The 19,665-nt window shown below is 34.8% G+C and overlaps 1 protein-coding gene across 1 annotated transcript; it reads left to right on the top strand.

The window, feature by feature from the left end:
- The first annotated feature begins 79 nt into the window (after positions 1 to 79).
- On the top strand, positions 80 to 15,488 carry LOC107228143 (serine/arginine repetitive matrix protein 1). The gene is made up of 12 exons (XM_046731193.1): positions 80 to 289; positions 2,408 to 2,506; positions 3,529 to 3,635; positions 8,041 to 8,121; positions 9,106 to 9,271; positions 12,688 to 12,741; positions 12,854 to 12,940; positions 13,258 to 13,311; positions 13,428 to 13,541; positions 13,708 to 13,798; positions 14,056 to 14,266; positions 14,434 to 15,488. Exons 2-12 carry the CDS (start codon positions 2,409 to 2,411, stop codon positions 14,439 to 14,441), a joined length of 1,071 nt encoding a protein of 356 aa, XP_046587149.1. The 5' UTR covers positions 80 to 289; position 2,408; the 3' UTR covers positions 14,442 to 15,488.
- The last annotated feature ends 4,177 nt before the right edge of the window (positions 15,489 to 19,665 follow it).

Below are 19,665 nucleotides of genomic sequence, written 5' to 3'. Positions count from 1 at the left end.
GTGGACATTCCAGACATTCGAATTTCAAATCTGCCTCTATTTTGTAGCGCCATCTAGTGTTTAAAGCTTTTGGCAACGTCGCGGCGGCAACACCGTTCGCTACGCACTTCATTGGCATTGTTGATTTTTTAGCTGTACGCAACTACGGTACGCATGACGCCAAGGGGTGTAGACAGGGTAAATTCCGAATAAAATTCACCCTGCCAAATCCCGCGAACCCCGACGATTGCGGCCATTACGACAGCAGTATCGATTGGGTACGGAGAACCAACAACCGGGCACGAATATTGTGAGTATCGCATTTACTTTGAATTTCAATTTCTTATAGCCCGTTGAATCGGGTTCATTATTTATATTAGTGTTTGCGAATCGTGATTCCACGTATATTATCAGTTTGTAAGCGTCGTATCTCATGCGATAATCTAGTTCTACGCGCCAAAGTTGTTTACGAGGTATTCCATGCCAACTGAGAGGACATTTTCCCTGACCCCCGCCAATTTGCTTAATTATTTCTTATGTGATTTTATAACATAAAAAAGGCACCCACCATTTTTTCAGATTTTTCATCTCAACCATTCTTTTTTAAAAAATATTACAAACTCTTTTATGGTCCTAAAAAAAACGCCATTTTTTATTTTTTTTTTTACAAAAATTCACATAATTTCTGGGTCCAAAAAACAAACATTTTCAGCCATAGTTCAGAGTGGAGAATTGATTTTTTTTGTATTCTTTAAATATTTTTTTAGGGGAATAATTTTTCTTATTTTGTATGCATTTGCCAAACTGATGGATTTTTTCGATTTAACAATTATGTGTAATCGAAATAGTTAGAATGCTCAATTTTTCTTTTAATTTTTCTGTAATCAATTCTCCACTCTGAACTATGGCTCAAAATGTTTGTTTTGGGACCCAGAAATTATGTGAATTTTTGTAAAAAAATAAAAAATGGCGTTTTTTTTAGGACCATAAAAGAGTTTGTAATATTTTTTAAAAAAGAATGGTTGAGATGAAAAATCTGAGTGCTTCTTTTAGGTTGCAAAATCATATAAAATATAATTAAGCAAATTGGCGGGGGTTAGGGAAAATGTCCTCTCAGTTGGCATGGAATACCTCATACATACAATAATTTTAATCAGCTGTAGGTGCTCTTGAGCATTTCAAGATCGGATTAATTTTAGTGCAGAAAAATGTTGCTAAAATTTCAGTATGCTGTGTGCATGGGCATTTCATATAGTAATTTCTAGTTGGAAATACGGATCAGGTTTTTTTTTTACGTTTTAACCTGTATTTTCAAGGCCGGCAGTCACAATGTGTAAACTTGCTTTGCGGCGTTGTTTTGCACTCTGAGTTCAGAATTGAACCCCTGTGTGCAATAAATACTTGACTCGAATTAAGTTTTGAACAATGAAGTAGTAAAAATTATGATCTTATGGGCGTTGTTGTGATAACAAAGGGTAAGACATTTTTGTCAAAACAAAAAAGGATCGAATTTTTCCACTGAAACACCTGTACATCGGTCAACAATTACTTCATTCATGTTTCATTACCTAAAACTTGACTCGTGTTAAGTTGTTGTTGCACTTTGAGCTCAGAAGTAACGTGCAAATCGCTATCTACAGTTACATGTTAAGAACAGGTCTTACAGTAGCGTATCGTTTTTATTTAAAATGCCTTAATCTACTCATTTTGTTGTTTTAATAATTGGCTCTTCTGTTATTGTTTGATTTTACAATGCTCTACAAAACAATTTAACGCTGTCCTCAAAATCAGTTTTAAAAAAAACTGACATTCTTATAGTAAAATACTGTTGCTAATCTGTTTACAAGAAATTTCACGAAGTTGAACGTAACTCGTCGCCAAATGGAAATCATGAGGTCACCCCTACAATTTACCACATTTTTCCCATATAATGTAAGGAAAATGTGTTCTATGCTGTTTCGTAGATTAAGTGCAGAACATTGCGATAAGTGAATTGATACCTCGCAAATGTTCATCGCTAATAAAAAGTTACGCATGTATATTTATAATAAGTTAAAAATTTTCATTCCTATGCTGTCAAACTTTATAATCATTTAACTAATTTAATTCTATTGCCTGAGCGATGTGAAAAAGATTTTGATTGTTAGCTATTAATATCATAATAAATAACAACTGTCGTCGTTACTATTGAAAAATTAAATGCATTCAATCTTACATTTTTATACTTAGATACGACCGTGGCGAACCCACGTCAATCTGGGTCTCCAACCCTTGACCAAATAAAAGCGATATCAAGATATAAATCTCTTCCATTTGAACTGGCAATAGAAAAAATTCATAAAAGACTTAAATGGCAAAAAGAGCAGAGAATACAAGCGGAACATGAGAAACGGAAAAAGAAAATGATAGAACTTCATAATCTCAATAGAATGGCAGATGATAAAAACAGTGACCGTAAATTCCAAGATCGTCAACCTAAACATCATAGTCCGGTACCAGGAACTTCCGCTGAAACATCATCAAGAGAGTAAGTTAAATCTATTACCTTGAAGTATTCGCCATATTTGATTCGCGACTTGAAACTACAATACCATCGACTGTGAGTAAGATTACCATAGTAATAACTAACACGACTGTTTGTAGTTATAGCTATGAGATTAATAATTAATTTGAAAGTACGAATCATTTTGTCGTGAACTGTTCTCAAAACTCAATATTGCAAATTCAAGTAGACTTACCATTATATACTGCTCATGAAGTTCAGTTTTTATTCTTAAACACCATTCACTCTTCAAACACAATTTTTTTATACATGTATTTCAAATGTGTTTCTTAACATATCGCATGCCTAACACAAAACTATTTCTGTTCAAATTGCGGTACCTTTGCTTGTACAGATGGGTGATAAGCTGTGTGCCAGGTTGCTCGCATTTACTTTCATGTTATAAAGGACAACCCGTATATGAATAAAATAAATAAAATTGAAGTATAAATGATATTAAATCAGTTTTTATGGCAGTTTGAAACAACGAGTTTTTTCAGTTGTCACAGTATGATTTTGGGCTATGTTTTGCGGTATATTGAAAACATAGTAATAAATTCGAGATAGATATCTAACCGGACGATTTTATGATTCAGTTATTTAGTTCAGGTATACGGTTGAGACGAATCTTTATTCTCTAGCACAAAATATTCAAAAATTTTGTACAAAATGGAACGCAATTCAACGATCAGTTTTCTGGTTTTCGTACATCATTTCAAATTACAAAAATTATCTTCATACTTCTAAAGAAACTGGAATAATCAGTGTTCATATTTGCGTTGAACCTTTCAGTTGTTTCATGGAATGAGCCACTTTTCGATTCTCCGTGTAAGGAATATCATGGTATCTACAAATCTGTACAAGTTTCTCTGCATCTGATGTTGTCAATTTGACTCATCTTCTCCCTATATGTACTGATATTAATATGCTTATAAAGAACAATATTTAAGATCGTAACTCTGTTGCACATAAAGCGTATCTTATGGAAGTATTGACATTTTGTTCAGATACCAACACCGCGATTCAAGAAAACTCTCTTGGAGATCGACTGCTACAGAGAAAGAGATCAAATTATTCGATACTATCCGCAAATTTGAAGATCGAGCAGGTCCAGGTAATAGTAACTCCCACTTTGGTCTCCTTCTCAAGAAACAGGTGCACCATTTGAATGGCAATAGAATTGATCCCGGCAACATTTGAAGATGAAGGAGCTACACGAAGATTTTGATTCTACAACTTATCTTGTCATTGCAAAAGTATCATATATACTTCTTACGTTATCAATCACGTAACTCAGGTTTTCAATATAATAGAAAAATTCTTATGGATGGAAGCGAAGACAACGACAGAAAAAGTAGAATTAACACAATGGGATTTTACACTGGACCTAAATTCGTTAGTAGCATACAATTTCCATGTAAAATATTAACTTTCAGCAATAGGTCAACAACCTGGAGATCACTACCTGCAGCAATGTCATCTTTTGAAGATTATCACCACGTCAACAATATCGACGCGGTATCAACTCATCATCAGCAACGACAATTGTACTACAACAGAAGATACAGAAATATTTCCTTTGGCACTATTCAAATGCATGTAAATTAATAGATTTTTAACTTACCTAGGTGTGGTTGAACAAGCCATCGGAGGATGAAGATCCATGTGATCACATAGAAAGATGTAAGATCATTTTTCTTATTATCTGGTAATATTTAACTTGATGTCTCTGCTGCTAACTAAAGTTTTTGCTTGAAAAATGAAGCTGATTCGTAAAATAACTATTCTCTTCAAAAATTACACAAAATAAGAGCACCTATTTTCAAATTTAACTTTTTCACGTGACAGTACGTTTGAACAACCAATTTTGTTTGTATAAAAGTTCGCATTTAGTGCATGCACAGTTTTTTACTGTAATTTGATATCATGAGAAAATGCAATATTGTTGTTTACGCGATTAGTCTTTTTATGCATACTGCAGTTGCGTCACGTTGAATTTCTTTATGTTCGAATTTTGCACTTGCATTACTCTTCTAACAATGCTCGAAAACCTAACACCCAAGCATATCAAAACCTTTTCATCATCAGGAAGATCTTATTCAATCAATAAAAGGATTGATTAAAACTCTACTCCTGAAGATCCTGGAACTAAAACCAACCATGATAATTAAAAAAAAAAAAAAAAAGTAAATAAGCATTCGTTGTTTCATAAACAATAACTCGATCACGAAATTGTTTGCATGGTAAAAAAAAATTTCTGAAGTAGTCATATTGTTGGAGAAATAATCTAAAAGTTGGTCCTATTTTATCACGTTATATCACATCTTTCTCTTAAACCCATACATTCGCAAATGTTGTTCATTTTTTAAAAGTCAACCACAATTTAAATCCAACTTTTCGTCACGTTACATGAACCTCTGTGTTTGAAACATTTTCCACTGAATAGTAGTGCATGTGAATAAAGTTTTGCTTTTCGATTTTTATTTACTTGTACATTATTTTTGTAACACCGCGAAATTATTGAAATTAATATTTGTAAATGCGATGCTGTGCGCGTAAAAAATTAATTATACAATCTAATACAAAAAATCATCAACTGGAGGAATCAACACCCGAAGATTGCGAAGTAAGAAGACCATCAAGACCATCAAGTGCAAAATATTCTAAAACCAAATCAATAATCTTCTTTCCAATATTATTTTATCTCTTCTGAAGACTCCAGTCGAGTCAGATCTTTTTTTAAATATTGAGTGACAGTCAAATTTGATCCAAGCACAATTGCACACTATATAGATTTTTTGTTACACTTAAATACGGTAATCTCTTTTCATGTCTCATGCACAATTTCAATTTTTTATGATACGTGTCAATAGCAAGTAACTATTCCATTTAACTTCATTAATATTCATTTTAAAAAGTGCAATGATCAAAAATTAAAAAACTATCGATTGAGGCATCCTACAATTGGACATCATTATACAACTGGGATATTGAACAACAAAATCATCCGGAAGATTAAACAACATCATCAGGAGGATTAAGGGGACCTTGCGGTCTAGCGGGTGAGAATTTGATTGCATTTCAAAAAAAATTTTTTTTTTTTTTTCATGAATGAAATCAACAATGTTATTTAAATTTTGTAGGTATGTTTTATTACTTATAAATTTCACAAAATTGGAAATTAAAAAAAAAAAAAAATTTCTTATTATTTTAAAAATGGCGCTGAAGTTGTCCCTTCGAAAAAAGTTGACTTTGCTGCTGTTAATTCATTTGGTTCTTCCACTTATCCGAAATCAAAAAATTATTATGAGTATATCTATCGCAGGAACTAAAATAAAAAAAAAAAAAAAAAATTACAAAATTGCGTATTGTCAAAATTAGAAGTCGGAAAACAGCCTGATTTTAACAATGTTTTGTTTATAACAAAAATATAAACATTTTATGGAAAATTTTCGTTCTAGTTCCTGTAATAGCTGCCAGTGTACTTAATAACATATTTTAATTTGAGATGAATCGGTCGAGTAGTTTTTTTTAATTGATCAACATAAGACAGAAAAAAGTAGTTTCGAGATAAACGCGTTTAAAATTTCGAATGAGTATTTTCTCCAAAAAATTAGATTTAAACGAGTACTTACATTACGGGGATAATTACTTAAATAAGTAAGTTAACTCTCAAAACTAAAATATTTTCACTACAACTCGGGTAGACAACTCAGGTAGCAGCTGCTTTTCCATGAACAATAGAACTATTCACTGAGGGGACAGACCCTTGTACTTACTTTCGTGCCGACCTTCAATGGGCTGTAAAACTTGAAATACTGTGAATATCATTACCAAATTTTCACAGTATATTCTTAAGATACTATACTTTCGAAATATTGGAAGAAAAAAAATCCATCTTTTGAAAGTTCTATACCGCAAGGTCCCCTTAAACAGCATCATCAGAAGGATTAAACAACATCATCAGGAAGATTAAACAACATCATCAGGAAGACTAAACAGCATCATCAGAAGGATTAAACAACATCATCAGGAAGATTAAACATCATCAGGAGGATTAAACAGCATCATCAAAAGGATTAAACAACATCATCAGGAAGATTAAATAAACCACAATTTTCAAATCAATATTTACCAGTGAATTGTTTGTTTGTCTTTAATACTGTCGTGTCTTGAAAACGAAATATTCAATTTGATTTCAATACTCTTGAACTCTGTAGAAATCTTGCATCCATTGAAAATCTTTTCCATCTAAATTTATTATTTGAACCGTTTCCATCGAGTTTACCGTTTTCCACTCAATTTTTTATTCGTGATGATATCTTAAATTTAGGCACGGTACGTAAACTGTGTGCAATTTAAATGCAATGGAATGGATTCTACAAGGTTGCATCATCGAAGATTCAAAATCAGCACGGAATTGAAGCGGAAAATTTACTTTCGAATAAAAATTTGAAAGTGAATCAGGCGACTGTGAAAATAATATTTACCAAATCATAAATTACAATAATGAATACAAAATGCTATCGAATTTAATTTTAACTGCTACCGATTTAACAAGTAACATGTAATTTTTAGATAGGTATTGTTTTTTCAGGTTCATTAATTGTATATTTAGATATTGTGTTTGCTAGAAATCTCATCTATTAGTGGTATTACTATATTTTAAATACACGACCTTAAATCTTCTTATAATTCAGCGAAGTAATGGATTCAGATGGTAAAATTGTGATGAGTGTTTATTTCGTAAAATTTTCTTAAAATTCATCAGTGCAGCAATTTTAATCACGAAAAAATAATCGAGAGAAAATACACTATGGTCTTGATAATCATATTCACCACGTATTTAAAAAACAAAACAAGAGAAAAGATCCACCTAAATCTTACCAAAATTGATTACTAGCATGACCATTTTTCAGTTCATATTTGAAAATACATTGAGAATTAAAATTACAAACTAATATTCGATTAACCACGAATAATATTTCATTTCGATAATTTCCGAATAACCACACTACTGGAAGTTTATCAATTGCAAGCCATGAATCAGTGTCCAAGATTATCAGGAACGAGATATTTGCTCTGAAAAAATTAAAACTCGATGCAAAGGTAATTTTCTCCTCCAGAACAAGAGCCTCCCAAGCTCGTCGAGCTATCTAGCTTTTATCGATCAGACTATGAATTATAAGTCTTGGATTTTCAGTCGAAAAATACTTGCTCGATACTTTGAGTGATGGTTAATCCTTGAAAAATACTGACTTACTCATAAACTTCCAGCTTATCTCTTCAATTGAATTTCAGTAAGAATCAATCAACATTCTGATTCAGTAAATATAAAGTAAAACTTCACATGGCTTACAGTTATTTCTATCTAACCAGAACAATGCATAAAAATCTATTTGGTGACTACTCGAATTGGCTGTCGCGTATGTTACATGCTTCTGCTTATGTATTTTTATCTTACACAAAATCAAATCAACCCCAAACGGTATTTTAACATCGATTCGTCATCGCCTCAGGACGAAGACCTCACCGACCTGAAGAACATAGAGCCAGCCGAAGTCACACGGAGACAAGACGATCCGAATCTGACCGAAGAGGTATGCAAATAATTTCATCTTACCTCTAATCAAATCAGTCTTTGTGGAAATATAAATTGTAGAAAATTATATTGCTTGCGTACCAGTGCATGAGCATCTTGAAGGGTCGTCTGTAAATTACGTGAAGTTATTTTCCAAGATTTCTAACGCCCCCTTTTTTTCTCCAAATAATTCCATAAAACATAAAATGGTGTGAATAATTCACTGTGTGCATTCTTGGAATGAAAGTGACATATTAGCTAATGAACGATGACGGTAATTGATGTTAGAAATATGGTCTAATATCGGCAAAAAACGAACTGAGTTGTTAACTTCTTTTGTAATTCTCTTACACGTTCAACTACTTGTAACTTTTGTAATTTATAATTAAGAAAAATCAATTACTAATCATTGTTGCGATTTATACCCATAATTAGGTATGTATATGAAGAGAATTCAAGTACACGCCAATCCTGTTGGTACGACAAATAAATGTTATAAGAATGAAAAAATTTTATTGAATTTTCTTCGTATGGGTATAGATATGAATTACAATCGCAATGAGTTACCCATTTCAAAAGTAATTTGTAACCAATTTTATTTTATTTGCCCTTTACAAAAGTTCTTTATAAATTATTTTTCTTTTTAATCAGATGTGATGAAAGTAATCCATAATCAGATGTGATGAAAGTAATCCATAATCAGAGTATTTTTCAATAAAATTTTTTTACTACAATGCCGAAGAAAGGCGTAAACAGAACACTGGCGAAGATGCAACAAATTTGTCGACAATTTGAAAAAAAAATTGCCCAAGATGTAGTCCTAATCTCCGCTTCCAAACCACAACACCATAAAATGTGTAATTTATGGACAGCCCTTAATCAAAATCTGAATAGATGCATGCAATGTAATTAAATTCATGATATAATATTCTTGTTCGTCTCTGTTGTTCACTGAAACAAAAAACATGAATTTGTTATTTGGTATATTCATCATTATTTATAGGAGGTCACTACAGCAGTGAAGATCATATTCGCTCAAGAGATTCTCATCGGCATGCTCGTAGCCGCAGTCACAATAATGTTGGCTCTCATGAGGCCCGGCAAAGAAGAACACGGAGCCCTAGCCCACGGCCTGATTATTCGAGACGTAGAACAGATGACCGTGACCGGTAAGTATTCATCAAATAGGTTTGCAAATTAGTTTAGAAAGTATCTATTGAATAGAACTTACATTTATTTATAGTTAAAGAACTTGATTTAGTTACCATGCATAGAGTATAAGCTATGAAAAATGAAGTTTTTATTGTTGAACTTCTAATTCGCACAGGTATGCTTTGAAAACGTATAAAGAAATGTATTTGTTTCCGAATAACTTGTTCACGTAATTATTCAACCAAGTAATCACTCTTGGCATGCTTTGCATGCCACATGGAATATGAATTCTACTTTACTAAGCATTGTATATAAATGTAAGTTGAAAGTAATAGCTGCAGGAAATTATTCTTCTATTTCTTCGGATTACTTCAATTTTTATGTTGAAAACAAAAACTAGACAGGATATCTTTGTAGAGTGTAATAATCAAATATATTCACGATACTTTTTGAATAATTTTTGTTTTTCTCGATTTTAGAAAAAATTATCTAAATTACGTTGAAATGGCATTATTTGTATGCTCTGTTTCGTATGAAATGAAGTTTATCATTCAACAGTAGCGTTAGAAGTGAAATCCTGGTATATGAGGTAATAAAGATAACACTAAATTAACAATACGAAAAAAATATTCTATTTTACGATAAGAATTACTTGTGTTTGAATACAACAATCCAAACTTCATTAAAAAACAATAATCAAGAATTCATGGATTTTTTGAGAACGAACATTTTTTATCGTAAAAAATCTATGAAAAGGAACACAGTTTTTATTTACCTGTTTTCTTTTTTTCTTCTTCCATTTTATTCTCCACAACTGTATTACGATATAATTATTTATAGATGAATTAAAAAAAATATAATATCTTCCACCGGTGGTCTGCAGGAACAGATTCAAAGACTCGATAGAATATGTAATACATATAAACCACAAAAATAAAAACAGAACAGGTTTTTCATTCAGCAAATACGTCAGTACTGTAAGAAACTGTAATTATCAATCATTATTTCGTCCCGAAAATTAAAAAAACAGAGCTTGGACAGATTAAATCTAATTCATTGCACACATACTTGTAAACAGTATGTTCATTGAGACGCACTAATGCTTCGTACATTTATACGTACACTTAACACAACTAACTTACAAAAAGAAAAAAGAAAAAAACGCTGGCAGATATTTACCAGTATATGAATATCTTCCCCATAACGTTACATTATATATAACGACCAAAACATTTCACTCGTGCCAAATGTAGCTATAAATAACTGTTTATTTTTTGTTACTAAATTATGTCTTGTTTTAGCCTTACTAACGCTTCAGTTGGTTCACACGATGTCACACTTTTTCCCTGGAATATGCTAAGCTTGCCCATAAGCACACCATGTCTCTGCTTACAGTTGTATCTTTAACTGTCACGCTTTGACGGATTTATCCAATGCTTATTGTACGCACGATTTAGCATCAAAAGACGGATCGCAGAAGAAGGGTAACTCATTTCTATTTGATAAAATGCTGCTCTGCAGGTATATCGAAGGTTCAGGTAAATCAATTCACACACAAAGATTATATCCACTATATTTGGACTGGGGCGGTATAACAATTTAATAGATATATTTGTGTGTAATATATACACGTAAGTATAATCACACGTTTTCTCACAAATCAATTTCAGCTCGCAGTTTATAGGCAACGTTGTATAAATACACATTTTCATTACAGCTTATTAATACTTGTACAATGAATCGTTTCAATTAGTATGGCTTGAGCAATATATGTATGTATCCGTCCATACGTACATACTTATACGTATCCAATCATAAGCTGTTCTTGTATAACTCGGCAAGCCATTTTGTCGGCATTAAAATTACTCCACAGGTTAGATGCAGAGCAAACAGATGTATCGCGCTAAGCTGTTTCTACCGCATCCTCGCCGAGTTCTCCTTCGCCGCGATATTACCGCGTCGGGAATACGTACGCGCGCGTTATAATATCGCGGTGAAGAAAGAAATAAAAATTTACGTATATACTTACTACCAGGTCACGCTGCTGAGCGTACCGCGCGTAATTTTGAAGTGTACTATACATGCGGTATGCTTCACGGCTATGCACGGTGCGCTTAGAAAAATGACTTATTAATGGGTGCACGCGTATTATATCTCATTCGTACTCGTCACCTTGCGTGAGCGTACTACGCGCGATACCGGAGTATCAATATACTGTACAAATGTATGGGGGAATCCTGTGTGGCTGTTCAATCATTATGGGAACACATGGTTGAAAAATTAACCTACATGGACATATATGATACGTAATACATACATGTATGTGTGTGTCTCCAGAAAAACCCTGGTATTGTCTTCATTCCAGCTAGAAATTCTAAAGCTAATGGTGCGTGTATTTATATACGTACTGTATAATATACGCTAAAAAATTCAATTCTTGATCCATTGATTATTAAACGTAAAAGTAATTGAAAACTGTTAGTTGTCTATACATATATATCAATATATGATGTGTTTACAGGATTATTCTAAATACAAGAACTATTTACAGCATGAGGTAGCAAAAAATGATGGTTTAAGCAATTATTCTATCATGTTACCACGCTTGTATCTTGCTATTGTATCAACACGAGTTGATACCAACGAAAACTTCGTTTAATATGTTTATATTTATTTGTGTTAGGAATGTTATAATAATGGACAACTATTTCAAATGGTTTAATTTCTAAGTTACAAAACTCGTATGTTGTGTAGGCATAATTGAAATATCTCCATGATTAGGCGACGCTTTTATTGAATAAGAAATTAATATTCATTACGGCGATAATTCGAAACTAACAATAGTTTTATGATTTCTAATTTTTATTCCTGTTCCCGTATTCATGCTACGAAAAATTTTTTCGTCTATATGAAATAATGCCTAGTGCACACACCCACAGCATAACAAATTTAGCTAATAAGAGTAATGCGCAAATATGTACTGATAGTGTATAGTACGAAGAAAAGTATTGCGAGTTATAAATATAAGTTGTAATGCAGGTATTTAATATGGATAAAATCATTGCATGAATGAAAATATGGATAAAAGTATTGCAAGTGTTAAATATGGATAAAAGTATCGTAAATATCAGATATATTCATGGTAATTTACATACTAACTATGGATAATCGTATTGCTATAATAAATATGGATAAAAGTATTGCAAGCAATTAATATGGATAATAGTATTGCAATATTCAATACAGTAACGTAAAGCATACCAAAAGCTAAACTTATCACATAAGCTTAGGAATTTTTAAAATATTAATATACTTATTTTAGTTTTTTATAAGAATAATAATACGCTTTTATTTATTTTCACGTAGCGGTATAAAGTACATGTTTCACCCACTGTAGCGAACTACGTTGTTCTTAATTCTTTGATATTTTTAGAGAACCACGCAGACCATCATCTACCTCAGGACATCGCTCTGACCAACGTAATCCGTAAGTCACATTACGAACACCAATAGAATTATATCCTGAGATAAACCATCCAGTTTTATGGAGTTATGAGAAACAATTTTTAAAAATCGTTAGTATTCATTACACATTACAGACAATCCCGTTCGGCAACTGGATCACAGGGGATTATGAAACGAGAACAGGACCAATCGCCATCGTCTGATGAAGACTCACCATCAAGGTCTGATTTTATTTCTTCAAATTTGGATACTTTTTGTCTGGTATTATCATCGAAATTTCCGCAGTCGTTTCAAATCAACAATGAAATTGAATAAACTCCACGAAATAAGGAGATGTTTTAGAATTTCAGTATTCACCACCATTTTTCATTCGAGGATTAGAAAGGTGTATTAAATATATCTCGTTGATACGAATAAATGCATGAAGTCTTACAATGTATTTAAGATTTAATTTTCATTTATTTGAGGACTATGTTTGAAGCACATACTTTATAAGTTATATCAAATTTTATCGTACTCAATACGTCTACATCTTTAGATTCAACGAGAGAGGTATTCGTAATAGGAGTCCTATCCGCGAGAGACATGACAGGTTTTTATTTTTCTTGTTATATTTTGTTAATATCTCAAGCTCGTTGGTTTCAACATAATCATTCGAAAAAAACATATCAAGAAATCAAAACATATATTTTGTATCTCAAAAAATAGGGAAACTGATGAAGCAGCTGACCAGGAACTTTATCGTCAACAACGGCAACAACCATCGCCCACCCCAGATGACTCTCTCCCGGGGGCTCCAAAAGTGGTGGTTTTATGTCCAGAGTTAGATTTTTTTGTGTACTTCTATTTTGGCATCACACACTTGTTCTAAGCGAACGTTATAGAAAAAAAACAGTAACGTAGTAAAGATAAGAGTTATTCTTAAGAAATCTGAAACAACTAAACATGATTCGTTATTTTTCTCATTCTATGTATGCATATTCAACAGGTCTATGCCCACGTTACCAGCTTGGATAAGATCATTGGGAGAGCAGTTTGTATGCGTTGTGACTCCAGATGACCAAGCACGACGGCGACAGGTAAAATATACAATTCTTCTTCTGTTCATTTATTTACTAGTATTTGTTTTGGCGATAGTAAACAATTTGAAATCTAGAAAATGTTCGATATTTCGACATGTAATATAGTCAGAACAGTATTGAAGTAACGCAGGAGTGTAAGACCGTAGACAAAAGTTCAACAAAACTGCGACGTTCAATAATTTTTCTTGTGTGCCATCTTCGTGCAACTCGATTAATAGACACAAGTAAATTTTTCACGCTTAAATCTCTTGCAGCGAAACCCGGCTCCTCCGCCACAATATCCGCGACGTCCAATACAACCCTTGGGACCTCCATTTCCATATTTTAGCGCCTACCCACACGATGAATGGGACGAACGCCGAATACGATACCCATACCGCCCATTCAGAGGACCCTTAATGGTGGCACCTAGAGGACGTGGAGGATGGTACAGACAGGGGGAACGTAGAGGACGTGGAGGAGGCAGTATGTAAATTTTGTATACAATGTAAATTCACGTGATACAGTATTTGTACCATACCGGAATAACTATAGTATTATATATTGTATGTATATATATATTTTTTTTATATCAACTGCCGATTAGTTTTCCGCTAACCAAATAATCTATGAACAAATTCTTTTTTCCCCAGATTGCTAATGGGTTGGATGTCAATGAAGGGAAATTATTATTTATCATTTTATATAGAACAGGATGCCAGGGCGAAAAATTTCCCCCAGCAAAACCAATTGCTAAAGGAGACACCCGCCACTGAACAACCAAAATAGTACTGCTGAGAAGAAGAACTTGGATATTTTTATAACCGTTGATCTCATACGTAGTCTTTGGTATTTAGTTGCGTGGTCGATATTTTGCAATATGTATTCAAAATTTTTTATTTTTCAAAGTAATTGTCGTATACTTGATCATAAACGTTTCTTTTTTCCAAAATGAACAGTTGAAGCGATAATATTTACCACAGTAATAACACTTGCTGATACAAACATTGATGTGCCATATAATATGATATCATAATAATCAGATTCTTTTCCTTATTATTTGACATGCGATACCATTGACGAAATATGAATTTCAGCTATTCGCCTATTATCTATTATTATTTACTTAACACATTGTATGCTTTATAAAAATTATAAATTTTTGCATTTTTAAAATGTAACATGTACAACATGAATCGTAATAGATGTAGAATTGACACATTTCAATAATTAATTACATTGGGGTAAGATAAATTTCACTTTTTTGTTGGGATCATTTTACTAATTACCAATCGATTAATAACGGACCGTAGCACGTAGCGTGCGAGGCTGCGGAGCGGGAGGATCCGAGTTCCAATCCAAAGCCTGTCCGGCGACCTAAGCGGCAACTCGCAAGAATTGTAAGATGTGTCCACGGCGTTCAGGCGCTGTATCGACGAGCTGGGGCTAGAATTCGGTTCCGGCTACACCCGGACAAGGTTTTCTGCAGTTTTCCTTGTCCCTTGCGCGAATGCGGGTGTTTCTATTTAACATTGTAAGACGGTCTGCAGGCGCATAATGGTGTTCGCTAACTTATATTATATTGAACACTTTAAATATCTTGGGAATATAATCTATCGGGTATTGCGGGATGGAGTAGTCATTATTATTGTACAAGTCAAATGTAACACGCTTAACTCAAATATACGCTTCACAACGGGAACCAAAATTTTAGTAGTAAATACATGGTATGTAGTTACTGTGTAAATTGTAATAATGTATATTTCCTAATCATTGCCGCCTTAGGCCCTCATTATTCGGCATCTCATTTTCCATGATTATGAATTATTGAGGTACTCAATAATTAGAACATCCACCTTAGATTTATAATGCAAACTTTGAACCGCAAACGTACATTACCCATTTAATTGACCATGTTTGTAACTTATAAGTCAATGTGACTGAAAAAAATTGAACTGAGAGTCGAGAATCAAAGAGCAGCTCGCCCCGAGTAACGCTTGTGAACAACAAGTTCTCCGAAAAAAACGACGCAGCTCAAACTTAGTCCGGTAATATGAAAATAGAAAATCCCTCGCAGATGCGGTATGGTGATAGGAGATACAATTTTGTCGTAGATTCTTGTATAACTCGAATTACGAGTGTACCAAGAGAGCCAGTAGTTGTTCAGGCCCCCCTGAATTGCTTGCCATGCATAACGCCGCAAAGGAATTGCAAAAGGTGATCCACGTCTCGTGAAGATTGGAACGTGAAATGTAAAGGCTTTTTCCGTCAACAAACGAAGCGGTTCCTTGCGATAACCTGCGAAGATGAAAGGAATTTGTTTGGACGAATTCGATGACTAGGTTTACTCCGGACAACATAAACCGGTAATTTTTATAACTATTAAACGACGTACATACTGGCAAAATTACTGTTGTATGCGTAGACTGATGAGGTGAAAACCCCGGTAGCTCCTTGTTTTTTTAAAAAGATAGTCCTGGCCTCGCCTGTCGACCAGATCTCAAATTTATTGTAAATCTCCATCATTACAGGGTCCGATTCGTCGTGATAGGACTCCCGATGAAATTTCCCACCACCAAAACGCATGCCGTTGGCAAGTAACTCTTCGAAAGTGTTAATAATGCCTATTTCGTTCGGAGTGGTGAGAAAACTGACCAACCCGCTGTTGTACGACACGGTTATCAAGTAAGAGTAAAACATCCACATTCCAAATAAACTTCTGCCGTAATTGCTTCGCGGCGATGGTCTAGCGATGCCCAAAAAAATTCCAAAGACGTCGAGTATTCCCAGTTTATCTGAGGCGATTTTTCGCCCGCAACATCGGTTCGCCACTATGATTAAAACGCAAAATAGCAAAAAGGTCCATTGTGCAAATTTCCACACTGGGATCGATAATGGCCAAACGAAATTCTTCCAGGGAAGCTCGAAACCACCACTAATATAGCCAAAAGCGAGCGACTCTTGCATGTACGCGGAAGTCGGATCAAGAATTTGCAGTTGACAAAGTACTGGAATGTTTCCGGAGAACCAGAAAAGTGACTTGCCCTCTCCTATCTATAGACGAAAAGTAGTACAGATTTCTTTTTACTTTCTGCGGGCAAACGTAATTGGAGTAAGTATTCGTTAAATTACCTCATCCACAAGCAAAATCCAAGTGTCCACTTCGTACCGTAATAAATTTAGCTTCATGTTCATTTTTTCGGCAATGATGGTCATGAGTTGACCGCCAACGCCACCTAATACCATTTTTCCTGTTCTAGTAAATTCGATTCGAAGATGAAGCTGCGTGGCGTTTTCTACAATGGCTGAAAAATTCTGGACGCAATCGTGAATGTCCAACATCTTCTCTGGAAATAATTCAGCTCCGTATGCGAAGCCATTTTGCCTCCAGATATCTAAAACTTGGAGATCTCCCACTTCGCAGTTTCTGACAAACGGAAAGTATGTCATGACCATAACGTCTTCCTTGCAAGGCACCAGATAAACGACGCGAGTCTTATCCAAGCTCCACATCGCTGCCGGGATTTCCACCGAAGCCTTTCTAATGTCATCCAAATTTGCAAAGTTCTCCGCCACGACAATCACGTACTTTGCACGACAGTCCATTCCTCGGATGTCGATTAGTTCCAAAGTTTCGGTCAGGCTATCAAAGCTGTTCGTGAACAGAATCACGTCCGAAAAACCTGTCAAGGTAATCCTTTTATTTCCAAAGTACAGCTTCCAGCCAACCTTTAGATGTCGATTGAAGAAATCATTTGCCAGTTTATCCATCTCGTCGGATATTATTACCAAATCTTGACCCGCCCATTTCGTAATAGACATCAATGCCTCGAAACATTCGGAAACAACAATGCCATTTTCGTTAAATGTTCTCATCGCTATTTCAGAATCACAGAAACATCGGTTTGGAAATAAAAGGAGTAACGTATAGCACGCAAGTATGAACTGCATATCGACTCTTGCCGAATTGTACTTACGCAGCTTCGTACTCGACACAGTATGAAAAACAACTGTACCGTTTCGACAATGTATTCCTAATTAAATGCCGCCATGCCGGGAAATGTAATCTCTTAAGGAAAACGTACGGCTGTTCATTTGCGCGTAATGCATAATGAACGATCCTGTCAACTCGCCAAATTTATCAAAATGTGCCTAATACCGTTGGGTTATTCTACGCATAAAAGTATTGATAAAGTATGACAAGTCATACCGTGGTACAAGAAATCAAGGGTTTCATCCTCCCTACTGAGAAATGAAGTCGCTGGGCTTTGACTTTCTTTTTAATTTTGTAACTGATATTATACTTTCTAGGTAAGAAACATTTTTTTTGTCACCAATAAATTCCGAGTGATCAAGAGTAGATAAGAACGTGACAGCGTACCTCGATATTCGGAGTTATTATTTCTTCAGGGTATCTCAGCTTCATATCAGCCCTCACTTGTCATTGCATAAATTTTTTATTAACTGAAAATGTATTACAAACAATCGTAAAATCGATTATACTGGTGTTGCTGGATGAATGTATAATGCAAAAAAACTCATCGAGGCTAAAAAGCTCCATCAGCCGAGTGCGAATATTTACGAATTATTAATTTAATGCAAGCAAGCATGAAGTTCCAAGCGTCATTTACATATAAACGAAGTCGACGTTACTAGTTGAACAGTAAATAGAAAATACTTCATTAATGTACAGAATCCTTTGATTTAGATACCGGACTGGAAAAGTGCTTGTGAAAAATGAGTTCAGCCAGAAAAACTACAAAACTGCAAGTTAGCAGGAGACCATGGAGGCAGAATATTCCTCGGACGTGCATCATTGAAATTGTCATTGGCCCCGCATCACCGAACCTTTCGTCCGCAACTGGCTTACGCGTGTATTGATGCAACCAATACAGGGGCAGTCCACTTTCAACTGCTTGTAAAGCGTAGAAAAACACCTCGTCTTCCAACGGCGATCCCTTCCTCATGAGGATTGGAGCATGGAAGGTACAGGCTTTCTCTTTCAACATGCGGAGTTGGTGGTTAAGCTTGTCTGAAGACAAAAGTAATTTTTTTTTCATGAATTTATGAAATAAAAAGGCTTATTCTCAGTATTTCTTATAGTCGCAAGTGAATACTACACCACTGTAATCCGTGTTATATATGTAGAGAGTAGAGGTGAAAATATGAACGGCAGAGTGCCCTTCGATGAGACGCTCGTTGATTTCGGTGCTTGACCAGACTTGGTATTGATCGTAAATTTTCTTCATGATGGGATCTGAAGGATCATTGTAAAATTCTCGCCCCACATTCCCGCCACCGATTTCAATACCGGCAGCAAGCAGCTCTTCGAGGGTATTTAAAACGCGCTTCTCCTTTGGCTTTGTCAGGAAACTGACCAAGCCACAGGAATACGATGCGTCCATCAGATACGAGTAGCAGATCCAGATCGCAGCCAAATATCTCATAAAGCCGGTGCGCGGCAGGCTTCTGGGGTTTCCAAAAAGCATGCCGAGGGAATCGATTATCCCGAATTTATCAGACTTCACCTTCCGTCTGTGGTATCGGTTTGCCACAACGACTAGGCCGGAAAAGAGTATAAGAGTGCAGCCCGTGTACGCCCACACTTGGCTAGTTAAGGGCCAGATCAAATTCTTCCAGGAAACTTCCGAATCGCCATTGATATAGCCGAAACCGAGCGACTCTTCCATGTATCCCGATATATATTGCAAATCTTCTGTTAGCATGGCGACGGGAATATTCCCTGATATCGAGAACAACGACTCGCCTTGTTTAATCTGCAATAACAATTGCGGCAAAGGTAAAAGAACCACACCTGACTGAAGACAAATCCACATCTTTTTCTCACCTGATCGTGAAGCTCTTCAAGACTTTGCGGTGCTTCC

Source organism: Neodiprion lecontei, chromosome 1 (assembly GCF_021901455.1).
Source record: "Neodiprion lecontei isolate iyNeoLeco1 chromosome 1, iyNeoLeco1.1, whole genome shotgun sequence".
In the NCBI taxonomy this organism is placed as follows: domain Eukaryota; kingdom Metazoa; phylum Arthropoda; class Insecta; order Hymenoptera; family Diprionidae; genus Neodiprion; species Neodiprion lecontei.
The sequence above is the reverse complement of the archived record's forward strand: the minus strand, read 5'-3'. Positions and strand labels throughout refer to the sequence as shown.